Source organism: Argiope bruennichi, chromosome 8 (genome assembly GCF_947563725.1).
Source record: "Argiope bruennichi chromosome 8, qqArgBrue1.1, whole genome shotgun sequence".
Classification (NCBI taxonomy): Eukaryota; Metazoa; Arthropoda; class Arachnida; order Araneae; family Araneidae; genus Argiope; species Argiope bruennichi.
The window spans coordinates 45,546,798-45,561,218 of NC_079158.1; the positions used below are offsets into that span (position 1 = coordinate 45,546,798).

Consider the following 14,421-nt stretch of genomic DNA (forward strand, 5'->3'; position numbering starts at 1 on the left):
AACCTTTAGATGTAGTCATTATTTTTTTTTCACCTTGAATTTTATTGATAATATTATATTTTAGCTAGAAGCGTTTATAAACGAAATCGAATAATCTCTGATATTTTTGAAACTACTATTGTCATTAGGCCACTCTTCTTTTTTAGAGACGCTGTAATTTATTTAATTATAATTTATAGTTAATTCATTTTTTAAAAAAATCAACTGAATAGTGCATTTTTTTTTAAAGTTTTGTATAGTAAGATTGCTTTGATATTATTATTCCATTGATAATCTCATTAATGTTTTATAAAATAAATACAGAATTTTTTTTTATCCGGGATCTTTTATCTTGATGAAGTATTCTAATTTTTAATTATTTATCATGTTTAGTAAAAAATTTTGCGAAATAGTATAATCGTATTCATAAACTGAGTGCAAAAATTTCTTAACCGTTTTTAAAATTTGACGAAAATAGTTGTTTATTTGAAACTACAAATTCTATTGATGAAGTTCTATTTTCTAATATATTCAACCACATTCCCTTTCCTTACTTATTCTTGCTTGCTCTTTAAAATGTCCGTTCATTGGTTAAATTTTACTTCTTAGTATTAGGAATGGGAGGGGTTTGAGAACCATAGGCGTTCCTTTTATTGTAAATTTTGATGAACATATTAAATAGTATATAAAAAATAATTGCACATTAACAATATGCATAGTAAAATTTTACTGTCTCTATTTGGTTCTTAAATTTTTATTAAAAATTACTTAATGAACGCACACGGATATTCGAACACGAAAGATTATAATGAAATTTTTTACAGGCATTCAAAAAAGTGTATAAGCCATTTCAAGAATAAAAGTTTGGGTTATAAAATATTGTTGTATTCGTAATATGATGACTCAAAACAATCGCTGAGAAATATTGGATCTTTTATAAACAATTCAGTGGAATGAGTGTAAATCGTGAAACTTGAGATCCTGAGAAAATAGAACTTATGTAAAAAGTTTTTTCCCCCCACAGTTTTTTTTTTTAATAATTATTTTTGAAAAGAATTCTGGCTAATATTCGAAGTTTTTAAGCCAATATTATCATGTTCGAAAACAATTTTAGAGGATATAACTTGCTATTCTCTTACCCCAATTTAAAGTTTTGAAAACATCCGTTTTTATCTTTTAAGTACATTGGTAGTTGGTGTTGCTGTAGTTTGGATGATTCTTTTGTCAATAATTCTAATCTAAGTAACTCAATTTATAAAATTTCGTTTTTTTTTTGCTTATAAATTTTAAAAAATAGATTTGAAATAAAGTAAATCAACATGAAATTTCATTTTAAAATTACGAATCTATGATGCCTGTAGTTTCTTCTAACAATCTTGAAAACATGAAAAGACGAAAAAACTTTTCATTTAAAATTCTAAATATCGTTCGTCGATCTTTGTTTGAAAATACAATTTAAAAAAAAATGGTGAATAGACTGTATGTTAAAATAGATGTTCACAAATATGTTAAGATTTTGCAATTTAATTTTACTAATTCTTAAGAATTTTATCGCAGCCTTTTTTTTTTTTTTTTAAGTAGAAATGTATCATCAGTACTAATTCTACATTATTAAATTCGTCACATGCTATTATGAAGAATGTTATGTTTTTTTTAAGTTATTGGCTACTAATTTTTACAATTTGTTGTAAAAATAAAATTTTATCAAAAAATGATTAGCTTTTCGTAGTTTAAAAAGCAATACCCCTTATCTTAATTATATAATTTTTAAATTTTTTGGGGTAGGGAAAAAACAAAAACAAAAAAAAAAAAAAAAAGATACTGAAATTTTTTCATTTTTGTAACAAGTATTTCTGTTTTTTTCTCCCACACTTAGAATAACATGAGATATCAACCCGGGGGCGGGGAGATTCTGATATTTAAACAGAAATATTTGTTATTGGTTGCGAAAAGCAGTTTTTTTCCTTGCCTTTGACAATTTTTGGAAAATTGCAATATGGAATATTGCATGTTAAACCACGAACATGGTGGCTCGATTTAGTTTATATAAGTAAAGGATGCCTTTCAGACTAACGTATAATATTTTTCAATTTTGGTATTTACTTATACTGAACCATATTTTACGAAAGAATCAATACGCGGCTTAAAATTAATGCTAATTATTTATTGATCGGTAAATATAGTTAGTATAATCAAAGCGAAAAGAAAATTTTCTAATGTGAAAAATGTTTCATCTCTTGAAATATAGATATGTATAAAAAAAAGAAAAGAAAAAAAAAAGAATATTTACCTGATTCTTCAAAAATAAATTGATTTTGACTATTTTTCATGAATATAGATTTTTCAATAATTAATAATCGAAACAAAGTTTGATTCGCTGAAAAGGAAATGATTTGGTTTTTAAATATTTACTTGATAAATATATATCATGATCATTTATTTTACATTTATCGGATTTAGAATTTTCTAATGAGAAATATATTTGTCTACTGAAATATAAGAAAGCCATGAATTCCAATTATTTATAGATTCATCGAAAATTAGTAACAAATAAATTATCATGTTCATCAAAATTATTGACCAGAAAAAATCTGTTTTTTATTTTTATTTTTCAATAAATAATAATCATGAAAAACGCTCGCTTCCCTTAAAGGGTTAAGTTTCTTTTTATTTCCGATTATTTTCTTAATAAATATATATCGCATAAATATATAAAATGAGCTGATTTTTTTTGAATTCTTCTATAAGCATTTCTTAAATATGTAAATATGAAATGAATTGTATAATAGAAGTGAACAATTGTAATACATTAGCTAAAACCTTTATAATATAAAAATACACTAAGAATTTTCATATTCATTACAAATGGGGTTATTAATCATAAAAATATAAATATTGGCAAGCATTTGAGAAGCCAAAACTTTTCCATGAATGTAGAAAAACAATTTTTGGCATCTATTAGTTACCAATTTTAATTAAAGTAGATTTAATCTTTATAAACATTTCTGTTTGGGGACTTTTATTCTACTGTGATAGACTGTTTAAGTCTATTAAATCTAATTTTATTTTCAAAGAATTTACTGTTCTATTGGAATCAAATTAAATGTTTCAAACATTATGTAAAAAAAAATCGATGATTGAGATTTCTGTTATATTAAACTATTTTCATTTTCGTGCGAAAGATAATGATATGTACAACATTACTGCTAACATTTTATTTATCCGACGTTTATTAAAAATATTTTTAGATAATTTGCGAAGTTTTTCAAAATGTCTAACTATTGAATTGATTTTAGTCCAGGAAATTAATTTTGAATTGTGTTTACTTATACCTAATTTTGGGTTATTCTTATTTTATATTGATGAGGTTTTTATGAATAATTCTATAATTTAGTGGAATTATTTGTTTATTTTTCCATTTCATTTTTTTGTTTTGTTAGAAACAACTAATTGAGTTTCCTTTCAAATTTGAAATTATTGGTTATTTCATTTTCAAATGGAAAATAGATTTTTCCTAATAGACATGAAACTAAAGGCTGTTAGTTATATACAAATAAATAAATCCCTTAGTTCCACAATTTTTTAAAAGTTTGCTTCATTTAGGAGAGCGGTATTAAAAAACAGTTTTAAATATAATTTTTTTAAAAACTTTTGATCTATCAGTTGCAGATTGTTTGAAGCAGTAATCTTTATCTATTTAAACACAGCCTGTCAAATGGTTTTTATTTACCAAAAAAAAAGCACTATTAAATGTGATATCGAATTTTTCTTTTGTATTTGAAAAAAAAAGATAACCATAAAGTGAAAAAGACGTAAGCAATCATTTGTACTTATGCATGAAAACTGGTTGTGTCTAAAGCATTTTATTATGCTATAAAATTCTAAGACGAAAATTTAAAGAAATGAACGTGTCTAAAAAAGGGAAAAAAATATTAAATAAATAAAAAGAAAAAAGAAAAATTTCGATCACAAGAGTGGTAGATTAAGATACGGAATTAAAAACGAACCTTTGTTAAAAAAAAATACTAAAAGGGTTGACTAAGTACGGGGAAAAAAAAAGAAAGAAAAGAAAAACATCATCCATGAAAACAAAGAAAAAAATCGTCTCAGGATGAAAAAAACAAATAAAAAAAAGGAGGAAGGAGGGGAAAAAAAAAAAAAAAGAAGAGAGAAAAATAAAGAAAAAGAAAACCGAGAGAGAGAGAGCGCGAGAGCTAAAAAGAGAATGCAGATGAAGAGTAGTAGAACGATGCCCGTTAAGTCGTCGCATGTGTGTGTGTGTGGGGAGAGTCACGTGACGACGAGAGTTAACCCTTTGATGCTGCGCGGAAATTGGTGTGCTCCAGCAAAGTAATTAACGTTCGAAAGCGCGAGTGTGTGTGTGAGTGCGTGCATGTGCTCGTCGCTCCTTACCTCTCCGCGTAAAACAGAGGAGTGGGAAAAGCAAAGCGGCCGCCGAACAGAGAAGAAAAGTATACGCACAGATGCGCCATGACACTTCTTCCATAACATCGATTCCGCCGAACGAAAAGATGCAACCGCGTTCCGCTCTCGGTTGTTCAATCTCGGTGATTTCCCTGCAAAAACTCAAGACTTTCCTCGAGCAGCCCAAATACCGGCCGCCGCTGCCTCAGCAAGCGCCTCCGCCACCGCCGCCGCTTCAAAACAGCAACAACAACTTCCACTATCCGCCTCCGCCGTTGCCTCCCTTGCCTCAGCATCCACCGCCACACCATCAGCAACAGCAGCAGCATCATCAACAGCAGCAACAACAACAACAGCAGCAATATCAACAACACCATCACCATGGTAAGTCCCGACCGTTGTGTTTTCCTTTTTTATCTATCTCGATCCTTTTTTCTGTTCCCGAACCGCCTCCGTCGGCTCCTCCTACTCCTGCTTCTCCAGGAGCACATTTTTTCTTCGCCTCCCCGACCCCCTCACGTTCCCCGTCGCTCCCACCACCACCCTCAAACTCCTCCTCAACCCCAAGAAAAAAAAAATGTATACTTTTTATTTAATGTTGCTCCCCTCTCTTTTCTCATCGTCTTTCTCCTCTCTCTCTTTTTGGTTTATTACATCAGAAAAAGCGAAAAAATTCCGGCAGACGATCGGAAAAAAAAATTCCATAGGTGAAAAAAAAATCGTCTGCCGTTGTTTTTGTTTGCCCGAGACCACATGGCCGCGGCACCAAAGGATTGAGAAGAATTTCGTACCCAAAGGGTTAGAGCGAACGATCCGCTTTTAAAAGCATAATGGCGGCTTCTTCTTCCCCGCTTTTTAAAACTGCTACCCCTGTTAATGAATTTTAATTCGGGCAGCGGCGTCTTCTTCCTCTTTCCTCACTAGCGATCCGGTCCTTTTCCGCCATTTTTTAGCGGCACGAAAATAAATTTTTTTCCATCTTTTCCCCTCCCGTCTCTGTGTGTTGGCGCCATGTTTTTTTTTCCCTTCCCACCCTACTTCCACCCTCTCCCCTACCCCAGCGTCTCCCTCCCCCGCAGTTATTTTTGTTTCTTTTCCACCACGTTTTCGTTTTTCGGTGACCAAAGGGTTTCAGACGCTGCCTTCGTTCGCTTTTTCCGGCTGGCTCGGCCTGGTATTGATTATTGATTAGGTGGAGTGGCTGCCATTAAAAATGCTGACATTCTCTCGCGCAAAAGGAGGACTCGCAATTTCGGGAAAGAAGGGTTAAAGGGTTGTAGTTGCTGCTTTTAAAAATGGGGAAGGCAGAAGCAAAATGGTTCGCGATGGCGCTTCCCCTAAAAGAAAAGGGAGGGTTGGGTTGGCTTCTCCTCTAGGAATTTCTTAAAACACCTCGATAAAAAATCGTTTGATGTTTTTTTTTTTTTAATATTTAAAAAAGTTAAACAAAATGAAATTTCTTTGAGCAATTTTTGGAAGGGAAGCAAAATTCCACTTAACCCTTCCCTTCCAATTCAACAATTTGAACTGTAGGAATTTCTTTATTAAACACATTTCTCACTAGTTTTAAGTATTGTTATCCTTTTTTTTAAAGTAAATATTGTCTAATTTGAAGTTTATTACATATGAAATATAATAAATTATTATGAAAAGTTGAATTAATTTTCGAAATTATCAGCAACTTGGTCGGATAAATTTTCAGAAGTATTTTACTTAACTGAAAATCAGAAATGTTTAGTTATAAATCTAAACTAAAGTTTTGTTTACTTAAAATTTTTTTTTTAGGTTTTAAATTAGATTTTCTTAAAATGAGATATTTTCTCTATTTAAAGTTGTGATCCGAAAATAAGTTTAAAGATTTTATAATTTTGGAAATTAATTCTTATAATCGCCCATCGTGCTAAAAATTCTTTTCAAATTAGTGAAAAAAAAAAAAAAGAATTGCTTCTTAATATTTTTCTAACATCAACAGTTATTTGAATTCACTATTATACTAAACTAGAACATATAACTGGAACATAACATAATCAGTATTTTACCAAATGAATGACAAAGAACTTCTATTTATTTTACAAACGCTTAAACATAGTATAATCCTTATAAATTAATTGAAAAGTTATTTAATTGAAAATCATGTTAAATTAATCGTAGTTATCAAATTTCCACTGTTCCTCATTTCGAAATCTGTTTAATTAAGACTATATTTATATAGTTTGATTCCTCAAATTGTTAATATTTTAATGACTGTTCATTGATGAGAATTAACTAAAAATTTTTAAATGAGCTAATTTAGGTGTAATAAATATATTCTTAATTATCACATGCAATAATTTTTTTTTCGAAAATCGTTTAAAAGTTTAAAACTTTTAATGGGAAAATTCTATTTAAAAGTATGAACAAATCATTAATGCTTGTATATTGTATTCTTATTGTAATTGTGTAATCTTAAAAATGGTTTTTCTGTAAATCAAAGTCAAATATTTTTCTAGAAAAAATGATTTCAAATTTCAAATTTTTATGAATTTATATTTACCTTCATAATGGAATCAAACATCAGAAATAATATGTGAAGAGAAATACCAATTTTAACATCTTTATTCCATGTTTAAATATGGTAATAAATGTTATATTTATTTAAAAACAAATATAAACTTGTTTAAATTTGGTTAACGAGTAATTTTTAAGACATTCGCCCATTTTTTAAGGTAAAACATATCAAATAAAATAATTTTTAATGATTTTTCAAAATTAATTTCTTTTATTTAGACTATATTTATGGCTGTTGGTGCATTGTTGAAAATTTCTTGTTTTTCGATAAAATAGTTTCAATAATTTTTGTTTTAAAAAATTGTTTGTTTTTCGATGAAATATCAAAATGCAGTCTAGAGTGGCATATTTTAAAAGGTATTTTGCATTTCAAACTTTTACATTATGATGTATGAAACTTACCAAAATAAATGTATGAAAAATGTTAAAAAAATATTTTGAAAAAAAAAAACTATAACAACAACAAAGTAATTACTTCATAGTTCTTAAAATTAAAAATTTTTTTTCTTATGAATTAATATTGTATATATCTAATGCGAGTTGATAATTGTTCTTATGTTTTTTATAATTTAAAATTTTTTTCATATCTCTAATTTCTTGAAATAACTGTATTTTGAATAATTCAAAAAAATATATAATTTTTTGTTTGAGATGGTTTTTAAATGAAACTTAAATGAGTGTTTTCACTTTCAATAAAAATATTTTTCATTTTATTCCAAACAAATTTTGCCAGTGTAGTGAAATTTCATTAAATATTTAAAAATATAACACTTTTTTTGTTATAGATTTAATATTCGTAATATTTATATGTAGTTCATTTCTTTCAAAAATTCTTATTTAGAATAGAATATAAATTAAACATAATGCAGTGAATAATTATGCTGCATATAAATTTTTGTGTACGCTTCTAAGCAAATTCTAAACAAGCATAAATTCTAAGCAAATATCTGGTAAGCCAAAATATTTTATTATTTATACTAAATATTACGTGTTTTTCATTTTTTCGATCAGTACAAAATTATTAATTTATCTAAATATTTAAATATCATATTTATATGATGAGATTTAATCTTAAATAATGTTGAAATTTAAATTTTGTGACATATTTCAGGTAATATTGATTGAGATATTATATAATAATAATGATAACAATTTAAACTGATACTTCATATGCATGAGCCGTTTTGAATTTCATTAATCGCTTGTATATCGTATTATTTTGAACAACTAAAGGAAATTAGAATTTATCAAATATATTGACATAACTATTTAAATGCTGTATTTTACAGATAATTAATTCTAAGCTATGTTTATTCATTTGTATTTCTCGCCATTTTGATGGGGTAAATATTCATTATATAGTATGTTCATGTGTTAGAAATGAAGTGCATTAATTTTAAATATTCTATAATAATCAGAGTTACAACACGTAAGATATCTGTATTTATTGTTTGGAAAACATAAAATTACGATTTTGAAATATTGGAAAATATATTTTTATAAGCAATGTTTTAAATAATCGAATGTGTTATTGTGATTTTTTTTTTTTTTTTTTTTTTAAAATATCGAAAATAGTAATTTTAATGTTTAAGTTTTTTTTAAATTTAGCTTTTAAAAGTTAAAATATAAGGTATAAACTTTAGTTGATCTGATTGCTAATCTTTTTAAAATTGAAAGTGATGAAATGCTTGAAGCATTTCATTTATTTAAAAATTTATATTCCACATATTGAACAAAAGGAATTTGTTATTATTAATATGTATAGTCAATAATTATATCACGTCTTCTCTCTATGTATATTGATGAATACAAATATTTATATATAAAATTTTCGGAAATATTCCTTTGAATGTGACTTATCTAATAATGTAAGATAATATGAATTATCTAATAATTAGATAATATGAATTATTTAACAGCTTTTAATGTCAATTTTTATAAAGGTTCATAGAAACGCGATTTATGAATTTTTTTTACATTCGTAATTAATTTAATAAATCATATGTCTTATTTTCTCCCCATAGTTTTGAAAAATAAGTAGCAAATACTGCAATTATAATATATTAAATAAAAATAAGTAATTTTATGCAGCTCTCATTATGGGCAAAGGTATTTACTTATATGAATTTATATTTTGACAATTCTTAAAAGATTTAAATAATCCATTTGAGAAATGTACTTAAATTATGAATTATATTGAAGAAGTAATTCCTTACCTGTGAATTTTTTTTCTCATTCGTAAAAAGTTTCAAAACGTAAAAAAAAAAAAAAAAATGTGTTTTTAATTCATGGATTTTTTTTTTAAAAAAAAGCTTGCAATATTAATTGATGAATGTTTCAAATTCTACGATTATCGAAATAATAGCTGATAAACCAGTTTTTTTTTCATTCTTCTTAATTTGAATAATAACTATAAATTTTCAGAAATGTTTGGAATTTATTTTTTGGACATTAACCTTTTTCAAAACTCGTTTCGTTTTTCTGTTATATAAGAGTCATATATAAAAAAAATAAATATGATTAGGTAACAGTCTGAATGATTTTTAAATAATTTTTTAAAAGTTAAAACGGCAGTTAAGCAATCCTTGAAAAAGAATCCATGCAATAACGCGCTAGATCATTAAATTTTTCTCTGAAGAAATTACTTCCATGAAAATGCTTGCAGTTGTAAACAGTGCTAAAAAATATCAATCGTTATATCCTTCTAAGGCTTCCTTCAGCAAAAGCTATAGAAATATAATTACTTTAAAAAACAACAAATCTGAAGAAATTAGAACTTCGATTTGATTAAAAACTTGTTCTAAATGTTCCAAATTCTTTCATTTCTTTATTGTGTGTCTTGCAACTCCAGTAAAATCACAAAAGATATTTTGAGTATTTCATGTGGATATAAAGTTTTTTAAGAATTGATGAATTTATTTTAAAGTTTATCACACAGTAAAAAATGTAAAGGAATGTTAATAAAAACCAGAAAAAAAGTATTTTCAGAAGAAAAAAAAATAAGATAGTGAAGAAATTATTGAATAAATAGCTGAAACATTTTTATTAAACAGTTTATTTTATTTTAGGATTTTTTATTAGATTAAAGCTAGTGTCGCATACATATACTTCCATATATGCTAGAGAGACAAATTAAGAATCTGTTTATATTCGAAATCGAAAAGAACAGAAGCGAAAATAAGAATGTATTTACTTATACGTACCATAAAAATAATTTAAAAATCTCTTCCTATCATAATTTACACATATAAAAGAAAATGTAAGCATTTTAAAATTTGTTGTTTAAAACCTTTTATTTTTTTCCTAAAAATATTTATCGTTTGCTACAATTACAAAAATTCATTAAAATCATTCTTATGTCACGTATTTGTTTCCCTTAAAAAGAAGGTTAGTTAGATATCATTAAAATGACCTTAGAAATTTTCGTTTTAAATCTAAGTCCAAATTTTGGGGATTCTATTATTTCAATTTTTTTCTTTTGTTTTATTTATTCTAAATGAACGTAAAGTTCAGAATTATAAAAGTTACTAAATTCTATTCATTTTAATAACTGAGTTAGAAAATCATTGTTAATGCTAATTATTTAGGTCTACAATTCCATCAAATGTATTACAATATATAAATTATCGATGCATAGTGACAACTGGAAGTCTTTACATAATTCTATGATAATTTAAATCTACTAATCTAGCGCACATAATTTCAATATATGGAGCTATTGATATACAGCTGATATAAAGTAACTTAGCAGCTTTAGATTTATTGTTGCTTTTTCAATAATTACTTTTTTATTCTCTCAATATTAATTTATTACATTCCCGTTACTTTCATCTGCATTTTTCTTGTTCTGGGAATGATGAACCATTCTGAAAAATTCTGAAGCTCCATTTCTTAATAATACATCAGTTAACTCAAGGAAATAAGATTCCAGCTAATTTAAATTCATAAACAGCGGAGAAGGGAATTTGTTCAGTGGTTAATTTTGGATTCATATTCAATTTCCACGCGGAAGAAATTTTTCTCTGCACTTATTTTTAAATTTTATCGTGTATTTTCAGAAACATTTTCACTTATATGCATTCATTCGATATCTTGAATAATTTTGCTCATTTAAAAATTTGTAATAATCACATGGATGAGGATTTTGAATTTTCGATGCTAATACTCGAGTGCGCCTCGCATTTTTACTTCATTTTAATCCGTCAAGTTATGAAGGTTTCGGTTATGTTTTAATTACTTTTCGTGTAAAATAACCATAAAAACACATTTTGCATGAAGTCTGTAGTTTTCCGTTAATTTTATCGGCCGTTTTCTAGCTTTATGCTTGATAAAATGGTTCCTTTTTGAATAAAATGAGTTTCAAAAACGAAAAATAAATAAAAATACACTTGGTTTTATAATAATCCCAGGTGTTCCTAATATTTAAAAATAGCAGATGTGGAAGTTTAGTGATTATTTTAAGCAGCAAATCATTTTTGAAATGATTTCTAAAGCATAAGAAACATGTCTATCAATATAAATTAACATGTATTTATAATGTTTTGATCATATTAAAAGATTTATATGGCAAGTAATTGTTCTTAGCTCTGAGTAATGGTTTTTTAAAACGTCATTTAGCGTCATCTTGTGAGAGTGTATTATAAATTTTTTTTAAAATTATATTCCGTAAGTTAATATATGGGAAAACTGTTTATACAACTATTATATTTCAAATTTCAAGTACAATACTTCAAATAAGTATTATACCTTACCTTAACTTTTTATTATTACTACAAAAATATAACTTTTTAAATGTTATCAGAAATACTTTATTTTTATAAGCATTCAGTTAAGATAAAATTAGCAGACATTTCTGAAGTATTTGAGCTGAATAATCAATTTCTTTGTTAATGAAAATTTCTGTCGCTATTTCGTGCAGGAATTCCTAAATTTATGATGATTAAATATATTATTCAATGTTTTTAATTAAAATATAAATATACGAGTTTTCTTAATTTTTAATATTATTATTATTATAAATCAATTTAACATTTTTATTTTATTCAATGTAATTTACATAATTTAGTCAACAATTATTAAGCGGACATTAATATGTCGGAAAATGCAATAATATTGCCCAAAAACGAAAGATAATCAGCAAAATCAAATTTATGGTATGCTTTCTTTCCGTCGATAGTAGCATTTTTTATATTCATACATACACTACTGCCTTTTTGTATTTTGAATCAATATTTGATCGCAGTGTTTCGTTTCGTGTTTGTCTACTCAGATGTTTCTGCAAAATTATATGTTAAAACTTTATGGACAGTGAAAATGTCGCGTCTTCTATTCAGAGGTAAAGTACTCTCTTTTTTATTTCAGCCTTATTATTTCGTAAAAATTTTAATTAATTTCGAGAGAATAAAACCACTACTTAGAGCCAGTTTAAAAAAAAATAAATATAAAAATATATGTTTCACCTAAAATTTAAATTTTATATGAATAGATTGTTGGTTTCAACAGTTTGCAATGAATACTGAGCATTGTGATGTTTCATCGTAAAATTACTTTGCCATATTCTTTGTGCAAAAATACAAAACTCACAAATTTGAACATAGTGCGTTAAGTTGCAAATGTGGAAGATATGAAAGGGAAAAAGATATATAAATTTGACATACATATACATTATGTATGTCAAATTTTCTTAGCAACACGCATTTTTCTTAGCCGATATCTTTGTTTAAGCAATCATATTTTATAGAACAGAACACCACTTCATACTATGCACAACTAGGGACATTGTGATTTTTAAATAGCTTGTGTTTATGTCTTACAAAACCACATTTCTAAAACTCCAAACAAACTAATTAAAACTATCACAGAACAGTTTTTGGTTAGAGCCAGCTCATTTTGTTCACGTCAATTACTTTCTATCCAAAGAACATTAATGATTATTTGCTAATTAATTAATGATTATTTTCTGATAGTAATATACCAAATAATTTTTGTAATATATATTAAAATAAACTATATTGTGATGTATTGTTCTTCGGTTTGTCTTACTTGGTTATTTCAGCTAATTGAAGCTAATATTTTTGAATCATTTCCCTTTCTCTCTGTGTTTTTTTTCCAATTTTTTTTAAATGAATTAAATTTCTTAATAAACGAGCTATGATTTATAAATATCTCTTATTTCAATAATTCTCACTTAAGAACATATGTGAATTTGACATATATGCGATGAACGCCGTTTAAGTTAACATCCTGGTTATAAAAGTTAATATTAGTTGATCCTATATTTAAACCCATTGTTGTATTTATAAATTGTGCATATCATATTGATATGATTCCTTACTATAAATAAAATTTCGAAATTGCGTATGTTATGCGTAATTCTTTTGCGTATGTTTCTGTTTAGTTAATGAATTTTGGTACTAGTTTTTATTTAAATCTCTTAATCATAATAATTTCACAACTGTACATTGTTTGTATAGGGTAATTTTATTTTAAAACTTTTTAACTAAAATTATGTAATTCTTATACATTATAATTCGATACAAGAATTGCTGACATTCTAGAACATCTGTAGTGTTCTATGGACTCTTCATTGAATCAGAAGACAACACAATGCCTAATCAGAAGATGTTATCTAATTAGACAAATATAAGAAATTTTCTATTAGATAATCATTTAAAATTTTAAAAAAATGACCTTTTTATTTGTTTTTAATTAATTTCTCATTTGCTTGTTTGTCACGTTTTTTTAATATTTTTTTGGAGGGTGTAAAAAATGGTAAAGAATTGGAAGTTTTAAGAAGACATATTATGCGCCAATAAGTAGGTAAAACATAAATATTCTAATAAAATTAACTACTGAAAATACATTTATTTTCCTCTGAAATCCCACATTCCTCCTCCAAGGGGTCCGCGTACCCAGCTCATAAAAGTCGGCACCTCTCCGCGTAAACGCCATCCTTTTCGAGGCGACAGCTTTATCAGCTTCGTTGAATACTGGCGGGATGGATCTATCGAGTGCTAGATCCAATCCCGACTTTATTGTCAGTGCTGACAACGATTACTCAGCCGACAATGGTAAAAGCCTATTAGTTATCTAAATTAGTTATTGAATAGCCCTGGTGGTAATGAAGGAATAAATGCGAATGCTTCGCCCATCGAAATGACACCCGAACAATTAAGCTATTCTGCTGACCAATTATACGGCTTCCATCGGAACGCGCCTTTCCGGTGGCTTAAGTCACTTTTAGGCGAGCAATATTGGATATAAATTCCGCCGCAAATGATATGCGGAATTGTTCACGACTCCTTCCCTGTTCAATTCAATCAGGTGGCGATAGAGATGCGAGAGATCTTTGGAGGATGTTTTGTGGGTTTTGGCGAGGAGTTTTGGAGGATGTTTTGTCGCTTTGTTGGATTCGGAATTTGAAAATTTCTCTCGGTGTTTAGATTTTAAAGGAAGTAAGACTGGGCACAG

The 14,421-nt window shown here is 27.1% G+C and overlaps 1 protein-coding gene across 11 annotated transcripts in view; it reads left to right on the forward strand.

Moving 5' to 3' along the window:
• Window positions 1-14,421, forward strand: part of LOC129980573 (zinc finger protein rotund-like) — a 424,990-nt gene that overhangs the window by 217,577 nt on the left and 192,992 nt on the right. For 2 of the 11 annotated variants that reach the window (XM_056090930.1, XM_056090932.1), the window contains exon 1: window positions 4,182-4,788. The exons of 7 other annotated variants lie outside the window; for them this stretch is intronic. In XM_056090930.1, the coding sequence (XP_055946905.1) occupies window positions 4,464-4,788 (325 nt within the window). In that variant the 5' untranslated portion in view covers window positions 4,182-4,463. Of the gene's footprint in view, window positions 1-4,181; window positions 4,789-14,421 lie in introns of those variants that run through there. 2 more of the 11 variants (XM_056090933.1, XM_056090936.1) reach the window with 2 other exon arrangements.